This window comes from Manis javanica, chromosome X, assembly GCF_040802235.1.
Source record: "Manis javanica isolate MJ-LG chromosome X, MJ_LKY, whole genome shotgun sequence".
Classification (NCBI taxonomy): domain Eukaryota; kingdom Metazoa; phylum Chordata; class Mammalia; order Pholidota; family Manidae; genus Manis; species Manis javanica.
This window is the reverse complement of record NC_133174.1, coordinates 74281721-74303361: the sequence shown is the minus strand read 5'-3', so window position 1 is coordinate 74303361 and position 21641 is coordinate 74281721. Positions and strand designations below refer to the sequence as shown.

The 21641-nt window shown below is 36.3% G+C and overlaps 1 protein-coding gene across 2 annotated transcripts in view; it reads right to left on the bottom strand.

The window, feature by feature from the left end:
- Positions 1-21641, bottom strand: part of DACH2 (dachshund family transcription factor 2) — a 722046-nt gene that overhangs the window by 177214 nt on the left and 523191 nt on the right. For both annotated transcript variants that reach the window (XR_012127367.1, XM_073227574.1), the window contains exon 5: positions 11048-11206. Coding sequence is in view for 1 of the 2 variants with exons in the window: in XM_073227574.1 (XP_073083675.1) it covers positions 11048-11206 (159 nt within the window). In the remaining variant the exon portion in view is untranslated. The remainder of the gene's footprint in view (positions 1-11047; positions 11207-21641) is intronic.

Here is a 21641-nt window from a genome sequence, read left to right as displayed (position 1 = left end):
TTGATAAGATGGATTTTTATTTTCATTTACTTTAAAATATTCTCTTGAAATTTATTGACATGTCACTTAGAAGCATGTTGTTTAACTTCCAAGTATTTTTTAATACTTCAGCTTTCTGTCTGTTATTCATTTTTAGTTTAATTCCATTATGACTGAGCACATATTTTGTATGATTTCTGTTCCTTAAAGTTCGTTAAGGTGTATTTTGTGGCCCAGAATGTGCTCTATCTTGGTGAATGTTCCATGTGAATTTAAGAATAATGTGTATTCTTTTGTTGTTGGATAAAATATCCTACAAAAGTCCATTACAGCCAGTTGATTAATTATGGTTTTCAGTTCAACTATACTCTCCCTGACTTCCTGTTTACTGGATATGTCCATTTTTGATAGAAAAATATTGAAGTCTTCAACTACAATAGTGGACTCACTTTTTCTCCTAAGAATTCTATAAGTTTTGCCTCATATATTTGGACACCCTGGGTTAGGAGCAAACACATTAAGGCTTATTAACATCTTCTTGAAAAATTGACCTCTTTATCATTATGTAGTACCCTTTTAGCCCTGAGAATTTTCCTTGCTTTCAAATCTGCTTTGTCTGAAATTAATACAGCTACTCCTGTTTTCATTTGAATAGTGTTAGCATAGTATATATTTCTCCAGTCCTTTACTTTTAATAAATATGTGTCTTTACATTTAAGGTAAGTTTTTTATAGACCACATAGTTTGGTCTTGTTTTGTTATTTACTCTGACAGTCACCATTTTTTAATCTTCATTGTTACTGTTTTGTTTTTTGTTTTTCTTTTTTTTCTTGATAAATGGTTATATAAGAGGTGTGCTGCATTTAAGTAATGGTAAAAACATTGACATCCCAAGTCATTAGCAAACATGGGACAGTCTATGTCTTCAATTGGTATGTTTAATCCAATCATTTCTAAAGTGATTACTGATAGTTGGATAAGTAGCTATCATATGAGCTACTGTTTCCTATTTGTTGTCCTTGTTTTTTCTTTTTTAAAAAAATCTTGCTTCCACTCATTTGTTGCTTTCTCTGGTGTTTACTGAGCACTTTATGTGATTCACTTTTCTCTCCTCACTTAGCATATTAATTATGCATATTTTTTCTAATTTGAGGTGTTTTCCCTGAAGTTAGCAATATGTATTTACAAATTATGAGTTCACTTCCAAATAACATATACCACCCCATGCTTAGTGCAAGTATCTTGTAGCAGAGAATTTTCAATTCCTATCTCTTGTCCCTTATAACATTGCTGTCATTTATATCACTTATCTACAAAGTATAATCACACAATATATTCTTGTTATTATTATTTTGAACAGTCTTGTTTGTTGCATTAGTTAAGAATAAATAAATATACATATGCATATATGTATATATATATGTATGTATGTATATATAATTTGACTTCATTTATTACTTCTCCAATACTCTTTTCCTTTTGTAGATCCAAGTTCCTGACCTATATCATTTCTTCTAACATTTTTTACAGGGCAGATCTGCTGGTATGGTAACAAATTTCCTCAACTCTTGTTTTAGAAAGTCCTGATTTCCTCTTCATTTTTAAATGGAATATTATAGGGTCTAAAATTCCAGGTTGCTGAGGTTTTATTCTTTCAACACTCTAAATATTTCACACTACTCTATTCTTGCTTGCGTGGTTTCTGAGGGTAACTCCAATGAAATTTTTATCTTGTTCATATATGAGTAAGGAGGGGTTTTTTCCTCTGTTTTCTTTCAAGATTTTCTCTTGGTTTTTTATTTTACAGGTTAATACTCATAGGCATTTTTAAAATATTTATACTTTTTATTCTTCTCTGAACTTTTTTGGATCTGCTGTTTGGTGTCTTTCATTAATTTTGGAAAATTTTAAACTTTGTTACTTCAAATATTTCTTCTCTTCCTTTTTCTCATTCTTGTCCTTCTAGGATCCCTATTACATGCATGTTACACCTTTTGTAATTGCTGCACAGATCTTGGATATTCTGTCCTGGTGTTTTTCATTCTTTTTTCACTTTGTTTTCAGTTTGGGAAGTTTCTACTGACATGTCTTCAAGCTTACTAATTCTTTCCCTGACCCTGTCCAGTCTACTGATGAGTCTATCAAATGCAATCTTCATTTTGTAGGAATGCTTTTGATTTCCAATATTTCCTTTTGGTTGTTAGAATTTCCACTTCTCTGCTTAAACTTATCATGTATTCTTGTATGGTTTCCACTTTTTCTATTCTCTTATTGTATTACCACATTTATTTTAAATTTCCAACCTGATAATTCCAAAGTATTTGCTATATCTAATTCTGGTTCTGATGCTTGCTTTATATCTTCAGACTGTGTTTTTTGCCTTTTTCATGCCTTGTAAGTTTTTGTTAACAGCAAGAAATGGTGTAGTGGGTAAAGGGAACTGAGGTAAATAGGCCTTTAGTGAAAGGGTTTATGTTTGTCTTGCTGAGTTAGGCCGTGTGTCCTTTTTGCTGTACCTGTCCTATTAGTTGCTATAAGTTTGTGTCCCCCCTTTGTCTTTGGTTTTCCCTAGAAAATCTATATTAAATAGGTCCTGGGGCTTTCAGTTCTTTCATTTGTAATCCCCTATTATTATACAGAGTCTTATTGTGGTTGTGCTAAATTGTGGAGGGAAGAAAAGCATTCTATAATTCTATGATTAGGTCTCAGTTTCTTAATGAGTCTTCCTCTTTGGGCTGTGACTTTCACATGTGCTTTTTAGCTGTTTTTCCCCTCTTAGATGAGACAGGAAGGCTAGAAGGGGCTAGAATTGAGTATTTCCCATTCCCCAAGTGGAAGCCTGGAGTTATGTATCTTCCTACCCCCACATCAATGGCTACAGGGTGCTGAAGTTTAGTATACTCATTCTTCCAGGTCAGTTAGGCTGCGGTCAAACCAAGTAATCTAAGCTCCGGTAAAATAATTTCCTTTGAGGCAGGACTTTGTTAAGGAGAACAGAACATTCTGGGCATATTTTTAAATGGTTACTTTCCCTCTTCTCCTGTCCGACCATGAGGGTAATTTTCGCAGGTCTTCACCCTGAGAACCTGGAAGGGATCCTGTAAGTAAAATTCATGAAAGTGCAGGGATGAGCCTCCAGGAGTTCTTATTTGTTAAGCCAGGTCTACACTGAGACTCCAGAAATTGTTCAATTACCCCTTAAATGTTTCTACCAGGCTCCAGATGTGGTTTGTGCTCCCTGTAAACTGTGATCCTCTGTATCCACATATCCCTCCAGTTTGGGGGATAGCTGTTGTCTGTGAATTCAGTCTCTGATGGATTTAGAAGAGTTGCTGGTTTTCATATTGTTCCACTTTTTTCTTGTTGTGAGGACAGGAGTAATCATTTCTATGCTTTTATAAGAGACCATAACCCAGAAGTCCTCTAAGTTCCCTTTCTTTATAACATAACTCTCTTTTAATAAGCCTTTTATGAATTCTCATATTTATAACTTTTCTGCCTTCATTTTATTTGTCTTTGCTTAACAATCCATTTTTTGAGAACTTTCACCCTGAGACTGTAACCTCTTTAAAATAAGACACCATAACTTATTTTGTATGCTTAATAACTGCTGCTTCATTAAGATTTGGGATATCATATTAAAATAGCTTAGAATCCTTCTGTTGTCCTAATCATAGAGTTTAGCGGAAAAATGAAAGTCTCAGGGAAAGGAATGCTGGAACTGTTCTCCCAGATTCCCTGTTTGTAGGAAAAGTAGGATTTTAGGTTACTAGGGTATATAAGACCTGCTTTCCTGCACAAAGGCTTCAGAGTCTTTGAAGTTCTTAAAAATATCATCTAAACCTGAATTTGTATTCATTAGCTGTAGTTTGATTATAGAGTAATGATACTAATAATTTATACAGTATTCACTATATGCAAGTTGCTGTTAACAGCTCTTCCTATACTATTTTAGCATTCACAATGAACTTAATGAGTGGGTATATATATATATATATATTATTTTATTTTGATATCATTAATGTACAGTTACTTGAACAACATTATGGTTAATAGACTCCCCCTATTATCAAGTGCCCCTCACATACCCCATTACAGTCACTGTCCATCAACATAGAAAGATGCTATAGAATCATTACTTGTCTTCTCTGTATATACTGCCTTTCCCATGTCCCCCCCCTACATTATGTGTGCTAATCGTAATGTCCTGTTTTTCCCCTTATCCCTTCCTTCCCACCCATCCTCCCTAGTCCCTTTCCCTTTGGTAACTGTTAGTCCATTCTTGGGTTCCGTGAATCTGCTGCTGTTTTGTTCCTTCAGTTTTTTCTTTGTTGTTATACTCCACAGATGAGTGAAATCATTTGATACTTGTCTTTCTCTGACTGGCTTATTTCAATGAGCATAATACTCTCTAGCTCCATCCATGTTATTGCAAATGGTAGGATTTGTTTTCTTCTTATGGCTGAATAATTTTCCATTGTGTATATGTACCACATCTTCTTTATCCATTCATCTACTGATAGACAGTTAGGTTGCTTCCATTTCTTGGCTATTGCAAATATTATGTTTACTAGACTCTCCCCTATACCAGGTCCCCCCCCCCACTATCCCCTTTACAGTCACTGTCCATCAGCATAGCAAAATGTTGTAGAATCACTAATTTTCTTCTCTGTGTTGTACAGCCCTCCCCTTTTTCCCATCCCCCCATTATGCATGCTAATCATAATAACCCCTTTCTTCTTCCCCGCCCTTATCCCACCCTACCCACCCATCCTCCCCAGTCCCTTTCCCTTTGGTACCTGTTAGTCCATTCTCGGGTTCTGTGATTCTGCTGCTGTTTTGTTCCTTCAGTTTTTCCTTTGTTCTTATACTCCACAGATGAGTGAAATCATTGGTATTTCTCTTTCCCCACCTGGCTTATTTCACTGAGCATAATACCCTCTAGCTCCATCCATGTTGTTGCAAATGGTAGGATTTGTTTTCTTCTTATGGCTGAATAATGTTCCATTGTGTATATGAACCACCTCTTCTTTATCCATTCATCTACTGATGGACACTTAGGTTGCTTCCATTTCTTGGGTATTGTACATAGTGCTGCAATAAACATAGGGGGGCATATGTCTTTCTCAAACTGGGTTGCTGCATTCTTAGGGTAAATTTCTAGAAGTGGAACTTCTGGGTTAAATGGAATTTCTATTTTTAGTTTTGTGAGGAACCTCGAATTGCTTTCCACAATGGTTGAACTACTTTATATTCCCAAAAGCAGTGTATGAGGGTTCCCCTTTGTCCACATCCTTGCAAGAATTTGTTGTTGTTTGTCGTTTGGATGTTGGCCATCCTAACTGGTGTGAGGTGATATCTCATTCTGGTTTTAATTTTCATTTCTCTGATGATTAGCGATGTGGAGAATCTTTTCATGTGCATGTTGGCCATCTGAATTTCTTCTTTGGAAAAGTATGTGCTCAGCTCCTCTGCCCATTTTTTAATTGGATTATTTTCTTTTTGTTTGTTGAGGTGTGTGAGCTCTTTATATAATTTGTATGTCAACCCCTTATTGGATATGTCATTAATGAATATATTCTCCCATACTGTGGAATGTCTTTTTGTTCTACTGATGGTATCCTTTCCTGTACAGAAGGTTTTTAGCTTGATATAGTCCCAATTGCTCATCTTTGCTTTTGTTTCCCTTGCGCAGGGAGATGTGTTCATAAAGAAGTTGCTCATGTTTATGTCCAAGAGATTTTTGCCAATATTTTCTTCCAAGAGATTTATGGTTTCATGACTTATATTCAGGTCTTTGATCTATTTTGAGTTTACCTTTGTGTACAGGGTTAGACAATAATCCAGTTTCATTCTCTCACATGTAGCTGTCCAGTTTTGCCAACACCAGCTGTTGAAGAGGCTGTCATTTCCCAATTGTATATCCATAGCTCCTTTATCATATATTAATTGACCATATATGCTTGGGTTTATATCTGGACTCTCTATTCTGTTCCATAGGTCAATAGGTCTGTGCTTGTGCCAGTACCAAATTGTCTTAATTACTGTGGCTTTGCAGTAGAGCGTGAAGTCAGGGAGCATACTTCCCCCAGTTTTATTCTTCCTTCTCAGGATTGTTTTGGCTATTTGAGGTATTTTGTGGTTCCATATGAATTTTAGAACTATTTGCTCTACTTCATTGAAGAATGTTGTAGGTATTTTGATAGGAATTGCATTGAATCTGTAGATTTCTTTAGGCTGGATAGCCATTTTGAAAATATTAATTATTCCTAGCCAAGAGCATGGGATGAATTTCCATTTATTAGTGTCTTCTTTAATTTCTCTTAAGAGTGTCTTGTATTTTTCAGGGTATAGGTCTTTCACTTTCTTGGTTAGGTTTATTCCTAGGTATTTTATTCTTTTTGATGCAATTGTGTATGCAGTTGCTTTCCTGGTTTCTCTTTCTGCTAGTTCATCATTAGTGTATAGGAATGCAACATGATTTCTGTGTATTAATTTTGTTTCCTGCAACTTTGCTGAATTCAGATGTTAGATCTAGTGGTTTTAGATTGGATTCTTTAGGGTTTTTTATGTACAATATCATGTTATCTGCAAAATGGGACAGTTTGACTTCTTCCTTCTCAATCTGGATGCCTTTTATTTCTTTGTGTTGTCTGATTGCCATGGCTAGGACCTCCAGAACTATGTTGAATAAAAGTGGGGAGAGTGTGCATACTTGTCTTGTTCCTGATCTTTTAGGAAAAGCTTTCAGCTTCTTGCTGTTAAGTATAATGTTGGCTATGTGTTTGTCATATATGGCCTTTATTGTGTTGAGGTACTTGCCCTCTATTCCTATTTTGTTGAGTGTTTTTATCATGAATGGATGTTGAATTTTATCAAATGCTTTTTGAGCATCTGTGGAGATGATAATGTGGTTTTTTTCCTTCTTTTTGTTGATGTAGTGGATGATGTTGATGGATTTTCGAATGTTGTACCATCCTTACATCCCTGGGATGAATCTCTCTTGGTCATGATGGATGATCTTTTTGATGTATTTTTTAATTTAGTTTTCTAATATTTTGTTGAGTATTTTTGAATCTATATTCTTCAAGGATATTGGTCCATAATTTTCCTTTTTTGTGGTGTCTTTGCCTGGTTTTGGTATTACAGTGATATTGGCCTTATAGAATGAGTTTGGGAGTATTCCCTCTTCTTCTATTTTTTGGAAAACTTTAAGGAGGATGGGTATTAGGTCTTCACTAAATGTTTGATAAAATTCAGCAGAGAAACCATCTGGTCCAGGGGTTTGTTCTTAGTTAGTTTTTTGATTCCTAATTCAATTTCTGGGTTGTTAATTGGTCTATTCAGATATTCTGTTTCTTCCTGGGTCAGTTTTTGAAGGTTGTATTTTTCTAGAAAGATATCCATTTGTTCTAGGTTATACAGTTTGTTACCATATAATTTTTCATAGTATTCTCTCATAATTCTTTGTATTTCTGTGTTGTCCATAGTGATTTTCCCTTTCTTATCTCTTTATATGTGTAGACTCTCTTTTTTTCTTGATAAGTCTGGCTAGGGGTAAATCTATTTTGTTTAAATTTTGTCAAAGAACCAGATCCTGCTTTCATTGATTCTTTGTATTATTTTATTCTCCTCAATTTCAGTTATTTGTGCTTTAATCTTTATTATGTCCCTCCTTCTACTGACTTTGGGCCTCATTTGTTCTTCCTTTCTAGTTTCCTTAATTGTGAGTTTAGACTGTTCAGTTGGGATTGTTCTTCTTTCTTGAGGTAGGCCTGTATTGACATATATTTCCCTCTTGGCATGCCCTTCACTGCATCCCACAGATTTTGTGTTGTTGAATTATCATTGTCATTTGTCTCCATGTGTTGCTTGATCTCTGTTTTTATTTGGTGATTGATCCATTGATTATTTAGGAGCATGTTATTAAGCTTCCATTTGTTTGTGGGCTTTTTCATTCTCTTTGTGTCATTTATTTCTAGTTTCATACCTTTGTGATCTGAGAAGCTAGTTGGTACCATTTTAGTCTTCTAGATTTTACTGAGGTTCTTTTTGTGGCCTAGTATATGATCTATTTTTGAAAATGTTCCATGTGCACTTGAGAAGAATGTGTATCCTGTTGCTTTCAGATGTGGTGTTCTGTAGATGTCCATTAGGTCCATCTGTTCTAATATATTGTTCAGTGCCTCTGTCTCTACTTATTTTCTGTATTGTTGATCTGTCCTTTGGAGTGAGTAGTGTGTTGATGTCTCCTAAAATGAATGCATTGCATTCTATTTCCCCCTTTAAATCTGTTAGTATTTGTTTCACATATGTAGGTGATCTTGTGTTGGGTGCATAGATATTTATAATAGTTATATACACTTGTTGGACTGAGTCCTTTATCATTACATAATGTTCTTCTTTGTCTCTTGTTACTTTCTTTGTTTTGAAGTCTATTTTGTCTGATACAAGTAGTGCAACTGCTGCTTTTTTTCTCCCTATTAGTTGCGTGAAATATCTTTTTCCATCCCTTTACTTTCAGTCTGTGTGTGTCTTTAGGTTTGAGGTCAGTCTCTTGTAGGTAACATATAAATGGGTCTTGTTTTTTTAATCCATTCAGTGACTCTATGTATTTTGTTTGGTGCATTCAGACCATTTACATTTAGGGTGATTATCGATAGGTATGTACTTATTGCCCTTGCAGGCTTTAGATTCGTGGTTACAAAAGGTTCAAGGGTAATTCCCTTATCATCTAACAGTCTTATTTAACTCCCTTCTTGTGCTATTACAAACACATCTTAAACGTTCTTTTTTTCCCCTCTTTTTTCTTCCTCCTCCATTCTTTGTATGTTGTGAATCATATAATGTACTCTTTGTCTGTCCCTTGAGTGACACCTATTTAGCCTTAGGAATACTTCCATCTATAGGAGTCCCTCCAAAATGCACTAAAGAGGTGCTTTGTGTGTGGTAAATTCTCTCAACTTTTTCTTATCTGAAAATTGCTTAATCCCTCCTTCAAATTTAAATGATAGCCTTGCCAGGTATAGTATTCTTGGTTCCAGGCCCTTCTGCTTCATTGCATTAAATATATCTTGCCACTCTCTTCTGGCCTGTAAGGGTTCAGTTGAGAAGTCTGATGATAGCCTGATGGGTTTTCTTTTGAATGTGATCTTTTCTCTCTCTCTAGCTGCTTTTAAATGTCTGTCTTTATCCTTGAACTTTGGCATTTTAATTATTATGTGTCTTGATATTGTCTCGTTGGGTCCCTTGTGTTGGGAGATCTGTGTACCTCCATGGCTTGAGATACTATCTCCTTTCCCAGATTGGGGAAGTTTTCAGCAATTACCTCCTCAATGACACTTTCTATCCCTTTTTCTCTCTCTTCTTCTACTGGTGCCCCTACAATATGAATATTGTTCCGTTTGGATTCATAACACAAATCACTCAATATTCTTTCATTCTTAGAGATTCTCTTTTCTCTCTGTGCCTCAGTTTCTTTGTGTGCTTCTTCTCTAATGTCTATTCTATTCCATTTACCATCTCTTCTACTACATCTAATCTGCTTTTAAATCCCTCCATTTTATGTTTCATTTCAGATACGGAATTTCTTAATGATTGAATCTCTGACTCAAATTCGTTACTGAGTTCTTGAATATTTTTCTGTACCTCTGTTAAGTTATTGATGTTTAAAGATTAAGGAAGATTGGTGACTTCAATTTCATTTCACCCTTTTTCTGGGGTTTGTGAAATTTTGGTCTGAACCATGTTCTTCTGATGTTTCATATTTCTGTGTGGTGCCCAGAAGCTCCAGTCTCTGGAGCTGCTCAGCCTCTAGAGTGAGGTTGGGGTGGTAGGAGAGTGGAGCTGGTGTCTGTGGGGAGGAAAGATCTGTTTCCTGATTCCCACCTGTGGTGCCTGTCTCCAGTATCAGAGCCAGTGGGCCAAGCACACATGTGTAAGCCTCTGTGCTTTGTGTCTCTAGCTGTTGTAGGTGGGTCTCCCTCTGGCTGGCCTGATTCCAGCACAGTGACTGCAGGTTTGTGAACCAGTGTTGGCATGCTAGGAGGAAGGCACAGCAGGCTGCGTATCAGAGTAGGGGGCTCGGGGCTGAGCAGGCAGCCAGGGGGATGGGGCACCCGAAGCTCCTCAAAGTCCCAACCAGATGGGCAGAGCACACCCAGACACCCTTGTCCAGCTCTCCCCTCCCCTATGCAACAAGCTCCATGCAAGCCCTGCTCCTTCAGCAGCCCCCTGGCTTCTAGGAAGCCTCTCAGACCACCTGCCTTTCCCTTGTCCCAGAGCAGCTGGGTGTGGATCCCCTCCTCCACAAATGGCCGGAATCTGTCTCTCAAGCACTCCACTTATCTGAGCTCCCCAACGTCCAGAGCACCACACAATGTAGGTTTCTGTTCCCAAAGCAGACCTCCAGGGCTGGGTATTCAGCAGTTCTAGGCTTCCACCCACTACCCCGCTCCTTTTCTCTTCCTCCTGCTGGTGAGCTGGGGTTGGGGAAGGGCTTGGGTCCCTCATGATTAAGGCTTTCATACATTAGCCTGTCTCATGAAGTCTGCTCTGTTCATGAGGTCTGTATGCAGTCTGGTTCAGCCTTCTATCTTGTTGCTGTTTTAGGGTTAGTTGTATCATTTAACTACATTTTCAAATTATTTGTGGTTTTGGGAGGAATTCTCCATCTCACCTCTCACGCCGCCATCTCGAATCCCTGAGTGGGTATATTTTTATCCCCCCTTTATAGTTTTGGAAAATCAAGACTTGGAAAAATTAGGTGACTTCTCCAAAGTCAAAACCTGATATGGGACTGAAAAGCTTTGAAATTCAAACACAAGTTTATGTAGCTATAGCCATAAACTATTAAAAAATATTCTTAACTACTCTGCTACATGGCCTCTCAATCCATCTCTATAAACCCCACTCTTTCAAATGAATCTCTCTTTACCTACACTTCTGACTTTAAACTGTTAAGTATTATTGAAGAAAAATAGATTAGTCCTGCTATCCTAAGGTGTCCAGTGGGTCTTCAATGCTCTATTTCTCAACACACCAAGTTTTTGGAGGACAGTATACGTACTGTTGGTCAGCAGGTGGTTCTGCTGCAGTGGATTGAGGGTAGGAGCACTCCCAAGGCTTGGCTGGCCAGCCAGGGCTGCATGAGAAATTCCATGTTGAGGTCCAGGAGCAGCAAGAGGAGACTGCATCTTATCTTTATCCCAGGAAGATTCACTTCCACCTGAAAAACATTCATATAAACAGACTGCAATTTGACAACTTTCTATGAGGTTTTTTTTAAATTCCCTATTTAGAGTTGTAATGAGTAATATTACTACTTACAGAATTATTATTAAACATAGGTAATTCATTTTTATGATGGTTTCAAAAAAATTTCAACTCCTTGGATATAAGTTGCCTCTGAGAAGACTAAACAACTCTCACTAGTACTACAGTCTGACTTGCCTTACAGGTAGTCTAAACAAATCTCAAGTCAGAATGAATAGCTTTTGAAAGCACTTACATGTTGAAGACCATTAACTGACCAGTACTGCCCCTCATTCAAATGCTCTAACATGCATGTGCTATATTTTAATGAAGAGAAGTGGCTGTTCACTCAGAAACAGCACACTCGTTTATAAGAGCATGATAACATACAAAAATATGTGGTAAGAAACAAAATAATCGGTTACTTTGTTCCCATTTCCAGCCCTCAAAAACTTAATCTGTTCATAACAGCAACTTTTGTATAGAATAGCTAGATAAAACACAAAACAATGGCCCCAAACTTGAAATTCTAATTTACTTTGATTATCCATGCTAAAGAGTGAATTGAAATGTACATAAATGCATACTATTATATTATCATAATGTTCTACAGTAGCATAGCCATTTCATCTGATTCTTTAGCATGCTGAGGGAACAGAATCATTACTTAAAACTATATAGGAAACAACCACAGAATTATTTCCAGGGCACTCTTCTTAGGAGAATGCTTTAAACAGAGAGGTAAGGGGTTGAATTCCAGTCACTGCAGTAGCAACCAGTCTGACTTTAGGAAAGAAAATGGTTGTGTGGGCAGCTCCATATATTTGCTTGGTGTGGTTTATTCATTCAGAGGTGAGTAGTTCTATTCCCATTCCCATGCTGTCATTGTGATATTAATATCTCCACCTGCCTGACTCTATCCCATCTGCTGTCTAAAACAATGACCCTGTTTTGTGGAAGGGTATAAGGCATGGCAATCTTGGGCACTCAGCAAAATATGTGCATCTACTGGTGAAAAAAAGAAGCTAGAAATCAACATGCTCATATTCCTAACAGTCAACATTATAATTTTTTTTGTCTTTGAGTTCCCTCTGAAGCTTTGTTCATATGGATACCCATTTTTACATTGTAGACACCCTGCCATGTTGCTTCAGGTATCATATTTACAAAGTATAACAGCTACACAGTAATCTACTAGGCTAATGTACTATGATTTATTAAACACTGGACTCTGAGTTTGTTTCAAATCTGTCACAAATCTAAATTTCAGTAACTGTATTCATTTGAATTATTTCCTTTGAATCAATTAATTCTCTGGAGTTGTGTTTGTGGTTCATACGGTTTGAACATTTTTATACTTTTGCTTTTAGGTACCACATTTGCAAAAGCAGTTTTTAGAGTTGTAAACTTTAGGGAAACGGTTTCACGACCACTTGGTATTCTCTCTGAAGATTTAAAATATATTAAAGCAAACAGAATCTCTGATGGGTTTGTTTGTTTGTTTTGTTTTTTACTTTTCTACCCATTAATCTAATCTTACTCCAGCTCTTGGAATCTACCTTCTCATCAGGACTCATTCAAAGCCCCTCTTGGCCAAAGTCAGTATCTACTCCAAAGGTGGGAGTCCTGGCAGGTCTTCAGCAAGATTAGAAGAGTTCCAAATAGGGAAACACCAGATTTTCCAGCAGCATATATAAAGGCTAAGGGGTACGTGGCTTTGCCTATATAGACAAAGTTCTTCCAATCAAATGGGGAAGAAACAAGTAGCTAATTGCTCAGTTTCTGCTATAAGCCATTCACTTAACATGCATAGAAGCTTAGAAGATAGGAAATTTGGTTGAATTTGATAGACTGGCTTAATGAACCAGAAATCATTTTCTTGATCATATTGATGTTTGGTGTATTTATTGAAAGCATACAACACTCCTATGATTACACCAATTATTCTTTTTATCCAGACGTTTGCTGTTGTATAGTCACTGCCTAAAAGCAGGGAGGTAATTTGTGGTTGCTGTACTGACATGACTTAACATTCACAAATTTGAAATTCCAATTAAAATCAATGAGACATTGTTATGCTGTAATGAACAGGAATGGTGGGGGAAGGGGAGTATCTTAATAAATGATGAAAATAACTACTGAGAATTCTTTATAGTAATATTGGGGCAATAAATATGATTAATACCAGAAAATGCAAAAGTGTGAAAGATCAACTGCTGAGTAAAAATGGAACCACTCCACCATTTTAGCACTATGTCCAAGATATGAATTAGCTCTCTATTACAGAACTGTAATTTACAAAATGATGAGCAAAACACTGACAAAGAAAGAAGACACATTTAGAAGACACTAAACTATGCCAACAACATACAGCAATACTAGGGCTAAGCATATGCCAATATTTATTTTATAAATTGAAAATCTTTTAGTCCACATTCAACATTAAATGGTTTATTAGGCATTAGCCTGTTTTATACATCACATATTTTAAATAAACTTGAATAGAAAGTTTTCTTAAAGCCTTATTAAAGAATTCCAAAGTGTTTCTTCTTTGTGTGCTTTGATGTGAGCCTTAGATAAACTTTTTCCAACAACTCTCATCTTTTTAATTACTGCGTTAAAAGTCATAGAAAGAGGGTGCTTGCCAGCTGTTCCCATTCACCCAGTATGGATATAAGAAATTATCCTGCATTCTGAAGGCAACTCTATATGAAGTGAATTTACCAAGAAGTGTGGGATGTCCTTGATATTTGCATTAGGAGGCATTAAAATTCTGAACTCATTTTTATCTTTTGATCTAAAATGGTTACATTTTTAATTGTATACAAATTGACTTATAAGTCAGTCTGAAGGTTTTGGTAGCCCCAAACTGCTTTGCCCTATACCCCCTTGCCAATCTGTATTAACAACCACTGCACTTAAAGTCATGAAAATATTTTTGTCAATCTAATCCATGTTCAACCTTTTTCTTTTAACTATGATATAGAGGGCTTGGGTATCCACCTTTCTTTTTCAATCTATCTCCCTATTACCTATCTATCTATCTATCTATAATTGATCTATCTATCTATCTATCATCAACTATTTGCCATGTACCTATCTATCTCTAGGTGTATTTGGTTCCTATGGCTGCCATAACAAAATACCATATACTATAGATTGAATATTTGTGCCCACCTGCAAATTCATGTTATACCCTAACCCTCAATGTGATGGTACTTGAAGGTGGCGCCTTTGGGAGATAACTAGGTTATGAATGGCATAAATAATTTTATAAAAAAGCCCACAAAGAGTTCCTGAGCCCCCTTCTGCCATGTGAAGACACAGTGATAATATGACTGTCTATGAACTTGGAAGTGGGTCCTCACCAGATACTGAATATGCCCATACCTTTATCATAGGATTCTAGCATCCAGAACTGTGAGAAGTAAATTAGGTGTTTATAAGCCTCCCAGTCTATGTTATTTTTGTTATAGCAGCCCAAATGGGCCAAGACACCATAGAACAGGTAGCTTAAACAAGAAAAAATCATTTTCACATGGTTCTGGAGGCTGGAAGTCCAATATCAAAGTGTCAGCAGGTTTGTTTCTCCTGAAGCCTTTCTTTTTGGCTTACAGATTGCCATTTCTTTGTGTCCCTACCTGGTCTTTCCTCTGAGTGTGTGCATCCCTGGTATTTCTCTGTCGCTATCTCTTATAAGGACACACTCAGATTGGATTAGGGCCCACTCTAGTGGCCTCATTTTGAACTTAATCACATCTTCAAAAATATAATCTCCAAATCCAGTCACATTCTGAGGTAGTAGGGATGAGGGCTTCAAAATATGAATTTTAGGAGTATACAATTCAGCACATAACATGAAAATACACATCCTTTACTAAGCCAAGTCATCCTAGATTTGTGAGGGAATCCCTTCAGTAAAAAGGAGAAAAACTGGATAGCATTTCAACAAAATATGTCTAAGAAACAAGGTAGGCACTGGGTTAGGGAAAATAGAGAAACCTCATCAAAGTCTTCATCTTTACTTCAAGAAACTTCATGTTAAGTATAAACTAAGCCAACACAGTCCTAAGTAGTGAAAGTAATGTAGAAAGTGCAGCAAATCCTCAAGAATGGAATAAAGATTTCAGATTTTCCATATCAACTACTTATTCCTATTATAGCTCAATGTTTAGTAAAACTAAAGCTATGAAATAAACAGTATAAGGATTCTTACTACATTAATAAAATAGCTAATTAATTAACTTAATTCTAGCCTTTCTAATGAGAAAGCTAGAGAGAACTACATTTTTTATAAGCTCTACATGGGAGTAATATTAATTAGAATCAATGTAAGAATAATGAAATGATAAACTATGTGGAAATATTATTTGAAAAAGCATTAGACAAATTTTTGTTGCCTTGGTTAAAAACTAAGTATACAATTAAAAATTTTTTTCTTTAAAATTCATTGTAAAATGTTAGGATTCCCAGTGTATTGTTTATTTTTGCTGCTTTTTCTTTGTCGGGGAATTGGCCAGAGGGCAGAGACCTCTGAATCAAGGGGACTTTGCAATAGATACATAGAATTTAAGAAATATAAAAGAGCTTTATGTCCATTTACTTAAAAATAATGATATTAAAAGGGGCAGGAGCATAAGAGTAGGACCCAAGGCAGTATTTTAACTCACTGAAATTTGGCCTAACTAGTACTCTCCAACCCATTCTTCTGACACACCTAATAACAGAATGCTTACTCTGGTCAGGTTCATGAAAAGTAATAGAAAATATCATATGTTTCAGACAAATTATCATAGACCTTCAAGCCAAAACCCCAAAGTATTTCAAATAGATATAAAAACAGTAAGCCTCTAAGTACAAATACCAAACATCATTTGTAAACTTAGCTCTCTTGTTTTATCAGACTACTTACTGGTCCTCATTTTCTAAACATGCTATGCTCCTAAGAAGCAATGAAGGGAGCTAATGAAACATTGGCTGAAGTCAAAGTGAGGCTATCAGGATAATTTAGTAATCAGTATTCATCATCCCCCATTTAGGGATTAGTAATCAACTAGAAATGGATAGGCTACTATTTCTGTGGCTTTGAGTTTCTAAGACTACAAGTTTAAGTGAGTTGTATACAACAGCTTCATATATTAAAAAAAAGAGCTCTCTGTCTTCTGACTCAAGTTGGGTCTGTCTTTTGACATTTAAGAGGAACAATGCCTAGGAGGACTTGCTATTAGAAATTGGAAAGCACAAAATATAAAAGCCACCTATTAAAAGGAAATGTAAGCTAAATATTAAATCCAAAAGTGAGCTTGGATATAAAAAATGTAAATGCTTACAACAAGCTGTCCTTACCTTCAGTCTTTTGTAGCTATAACAAAACATAAAGTCAGATTATTTGAAATATGGATGTGAATTCATCGTGTTTCCAGTAATCTCATACACATAAGGCATAAAGCAAGCAGCCAAATGAGAAGCAAAGTCTATGTAGAATATGGCCTAAATCAATTTTTTCCTCATTCATACAATGTTTTGGTTAGATAGAGTCCTAGCTGAATGCACATTGCTTGATGAACCCAAGCAACATGTGGTCTTTCATAATGAAAAACAAAAATTAAGGACTAATTAACCAGTAAAGGCTTCCTTGTTTTCTCTAAATAATAATATAGTACATGTATGTGTGCCTGTGTGTGTGTTGTGTGTATATGTATACACACATGTGTATGTATACATAGAAGTACTTGCATACATATGTATGTATATGAATGTATATATGTGTGTGTGTATATATAAATATATATATAAAGAGATAGACAGGGACAGAGATAAACGGAGACCCAGCGACAGAGACACCACAACAGAGAAAGAAATAGGTGTTAGTTTAGAATTTAGAACACTCCAAAGTATTAATATATAATGGAAAACTAGGAGTATGTATGCAGTGGTGTTATAATCTACAAACCTTGTCACATTGTGCTTTTATTTGGTATTCTTGTATGCATTCATAAAATGGAACATTTAGCACCTTTTATTTTTATTTTTTTTTTGAGAGGGCATCTCTTATATTTATTGATCAAATGGTTGTTAACAACAATAAAATTCTGTATAGGGGACTCAATGCACAGTCATTAATCAACCCCAAGCCTATATCTCAAGTCTCCAATCTTCTGAAGCATAACAAACAAGTTCTAACATGGTGAACAAGGTCTTACATAGTGAATAAGTTCTTACATGGTGAACAGTGCAAGGGCAGTCATCACAGAAACTTTCAGTTTTGATCACCCATCATGAACTATAAATAATCAAGTCAGATATGATTATTCGTTTGGTATTTATACATGATTTATATGTGAATCCCACATTTCTCCCTTATTATTATTATTATTATTTTTTAATAAAATGCTGAAGTGGTAGGTAGATGCAAGATAAAGGTAGAAAACATAATTGTAAGATGCCAAATGTAGATGATCAGGTCTGTGCCTATAGACTAAGTATTAATCCAAGCTAGACAAGGGCAACAAGACATCCACGGATGCAGAAGATTTCTCTCAAAACAGGGGGGGGGGGATGAGGTTCTAAGCTTCCCCTCTGTTGGTCCCCAATTTCTCTCCTGATGGCCCCCTGCGACTGTGCCTGTCTTAGGTTGTTCCTCCCTTGAGCAATCTTACCCGTCTCTGGCTAACCAGTCATCTTCCGGGGCCATACAGGGAAATGTAAAGTTGGTAAGTGAGAGAGAAGCAATATTCTTTGAAAATGTTAGCTTTTTACTTCTTTGCAGATTTATGCCCTGTGGCTTCTATGCCCAGCATTTGTCTTGAGGTATCTTTACCACTTGGAAGAATTACTATAGTCGGTAATTTTCGATATGAGGCACTAATTCTACTAAAGGGTTGTAATTAGGAAGGAAGAAGAAAAGCAATAGAAGTAGCAGACATAAGAAAACATGGGAAGATTGATTATTTCTTTGACATATCTTCTTGTAGAGTAACATAAGCATGTATAAGTTTTAAACTACTAAATAAATTGCACACATACATTAACATAATAGGAATACAGCTACATAACAAAAGCAGACCTACAATTACCAGCCATATCCAGTGAAACCCAAGAAAACCAGTTAGGTACCCTAGGCATTTGTGAAAACTTATCAATGATAAGATGGATATTGTCTAACTGAATTTGAATAGTTTGAGAAAAATCAGACAAATTAAAACAACACATTCCTGGGAACTGTTCACATCCCATGTGTTCTTTTAACAGTAGATAGTCTATAGTCGCACGATTTTGGAGCACTGCAACTTGCACTTCTCCTAATTCTTGGTTGAGTTCCGACAGTATAGATCCAGTCAAATTTGTTGTTTTACTGTATGCACAGGCCAGCTTAGATATCTCCTTCTTCATTCCAATGGCAAGTCCAGGAACCGGTGGGATGAATTCAGCTACAACTGCAGCAGCGCCAGGAACTTTGTTGAAGTTTTTTGACGTTCATCTTCTGGAATGACTCTTCCAGAGGATGTTGATGTTGGAAGTTCTTCTTCATATCATATCTTAATTCGTTTTCTGTGTAGTCAAATTTTTTTTTTGAGAAAGGAATATTATCAGAAAAATGTACTTCCATAGCTGATCACCTAACACCCTTTGAAAGATCAAAATTAAGGATATGTAAAGCATGCATTAATCATTGATTTGCAGTTAGTTTTATCCTATCAGGGAGTAATCCCCCTTTTCTTTCTCCTTTTTTTTTTCTTATCATTAATCTACAATTACATGAAGAATATTATGTTTACTAGGCTTTCCCCTATACCAAGTCCCCCCACAAACCCCATTACAGTCACTGTCCATCAGCATAGCAAAATGTTGTAGAATCACCATTTGTCTTCTCTGTGTTGCCCAGCTCTCCCCTTTCTCCCACCCCCACATTATGCATGCTAATCATAACAACCCCTATCTTCTTCTCCCCTCTTATCCCTTCCTACCCACCCATCCTCCCCAGTCCCTTTCCCTTTGGTACCTGTTAATCCATTCTTGGGTTCTGTGATTCTGCTGCTGTTTTGTTCCTTCAGTTTTTCCTTTGTTCTTATACTCTGATGCAACAGATGAGTGAAATCATTTGGTATTTCTCTTTCTTCACTTGGCTTATTTCACTGATCATAATACCCTCTAGCTCGATCCATGTTGTTGCAAATGGTAGGATTTGTTTTCTTCTTATGGCTGAATAATGTTCCATTGTGTATATGTACCACATCTTCTTTATCCATTCATCTACTGATGGACACTTAGGTTGCTTCCAATTCTTGGCTATTGTAAGTAGTGCTGCGATAAACATTGGGGTGCATCTGTCTTTTTCAAACTGGAGTGCTGCATTCTTAGTGTAAATTCCTAGGAGTGGAATTCCTGGGTCAAATGGTAAGTCTATTTTGAGCATTTTGAAGAACCTCCATACTGCTTTCCACAATGGTTCAACTAATTTACATTCCCACCAACACTGTAGGAGGATTACCCTTTCTCCACAACCTCACCAACATTTGTTGCTGTTTGTGTTTTGGATTGTAGGCATCCTTACTGGTGTGAGGTGATACCTCATTGCGGTTTTAATTTGCATTTCTCTGATAATTAGCAATGTGGAGCATCATTTCATGTGTCTGTTGGCCATCTGAATTTCTTTTTTGGAGAAGTGTCTGTTCAGCTCCTCTGTCCATTTTGTAATTGGATTATTCATTTTTCGTTTGTTGAAGTGGGTGAGCTCTTTATATATTTTGGATCTCAATCCTTTATTGGATCTGTCATTTACTATAAATATATTCTCCCATACTGTAAGGTACCTTTTTGTTCTATTGATGGTGTCTTTTGCTGTATGGAAGCTTTCAGCTTAATATAGTCCCACTTGTTCATTTTTGCTTTTGTTTTCCTTGCCTGGGGAGATACGTTCAAGAAGAGATCACTCATGTTTATGTCTAAGAGATTTTTGCCTATGTTTTTTTCTAAGAGTTTTGATTTCATGACTTACATTCAGGTCTTTGATCCATTTTGAATTTACATTTGTGTATGGGGTTAGACAGTGGTCCAGTTTCATTCTCTTACATGTAGCTGTCCAGTTTTGCCAGCACCATCTGTTGAAGAGACTGTCATTTCCCCATTGTATGTCCATGGCTCCTTTATCAAATATTAATTGACCATATATGTTTGGGTTAATGTCTGGAGTCTCTAATCTGTTCCACTGGTCTGTGGCTCTGTTCTTGTGCAGGTACAAAATTGTCTTGATTACTATGGCTTTGTAGTAGAGCTTGAAGTTAAGGAGTGAGATCCTCCCTACTTTATTCTTCTTTCTAAGGATTGCTTTGGCTCTTCGGGGTCTTTGGTGTATCCACATGAGTTTTTGAACTATTTGTTCCAGTTCATTGATGAATGTTGCTGGTAATTTGATAGGGATTGCATCAAATCTGTATATTGCTTTGGGCAGGATGGCCATTTTGACAATATTAATTCTTCCCAGCCAAGAGCATGGGATGAGTTTCCATTTGTTAGTGTCCCCTTTAATTTCTCTTTAAGAGTGTCTTGTACTTTTCAGGGTATAGGTCTTTCACTACTTTGGTTAGGTTTATTTCTAGGTATTTTATTCTTTTTGATGCAATTGTGAATGGAGTTGTTTTCCTGATTTCTCTTTCTATTGGTTCATTGTTAGTGTATAGGAAAGCCACAGATTTCTGTGTGTTAATTTTGTATCCTGCAACTTTGCTGTATTCCAATATCAGTTCTAGTAGTTTTGGAGTGGAGTCTTTAGGGTTTTTTATGTACAATATCATGTCATCTGCAAATAGTGACAGTTTAACTTCTTCTTTACCAATCTGGATTCCTTGTATTTCTTTATTTTGTATAATTGCCATGGCTAGGACCTCCAGTACTATGTTAAATAACAGTGGGAAGAGTGGACACATTTAGCACCATTTAGATTGCTGTAGACTGGTAATGCAATACATGTACTATATCTGAAATTTCAAAGGATATTTATAAAAAGTAAATAACAAGTATTCATTAAAATTTTTCAATATACAGGCACAGGAAAAGATGCTGCACATTGCCAATTATCAGGGAAATGCAAATTAAAACAGCAATGAGATATCACTTCATACCAATTAGGATGCCCAACATAGAAAAGCCTAGGTGCTGGAGAGGATGTAGAGAAAGGGGACCCCTCCTACACTGCTAGTGGAAATGTAAATTAATTCAACCATTATGGAAAACTGTATGGAGATACCTCAAAAAAACTAAAAACAGAAATACCATTTGACCCAGAAATTCCACTCCTAGGAATTTACCCTAAAAATGCAGGATCCCAGTTTCAAAAAGATGTATACACCCCTATGTTTATCACAGTACTATTTACAATAGCCAAGAAATGGAAGCAACCTAAGTGTCCA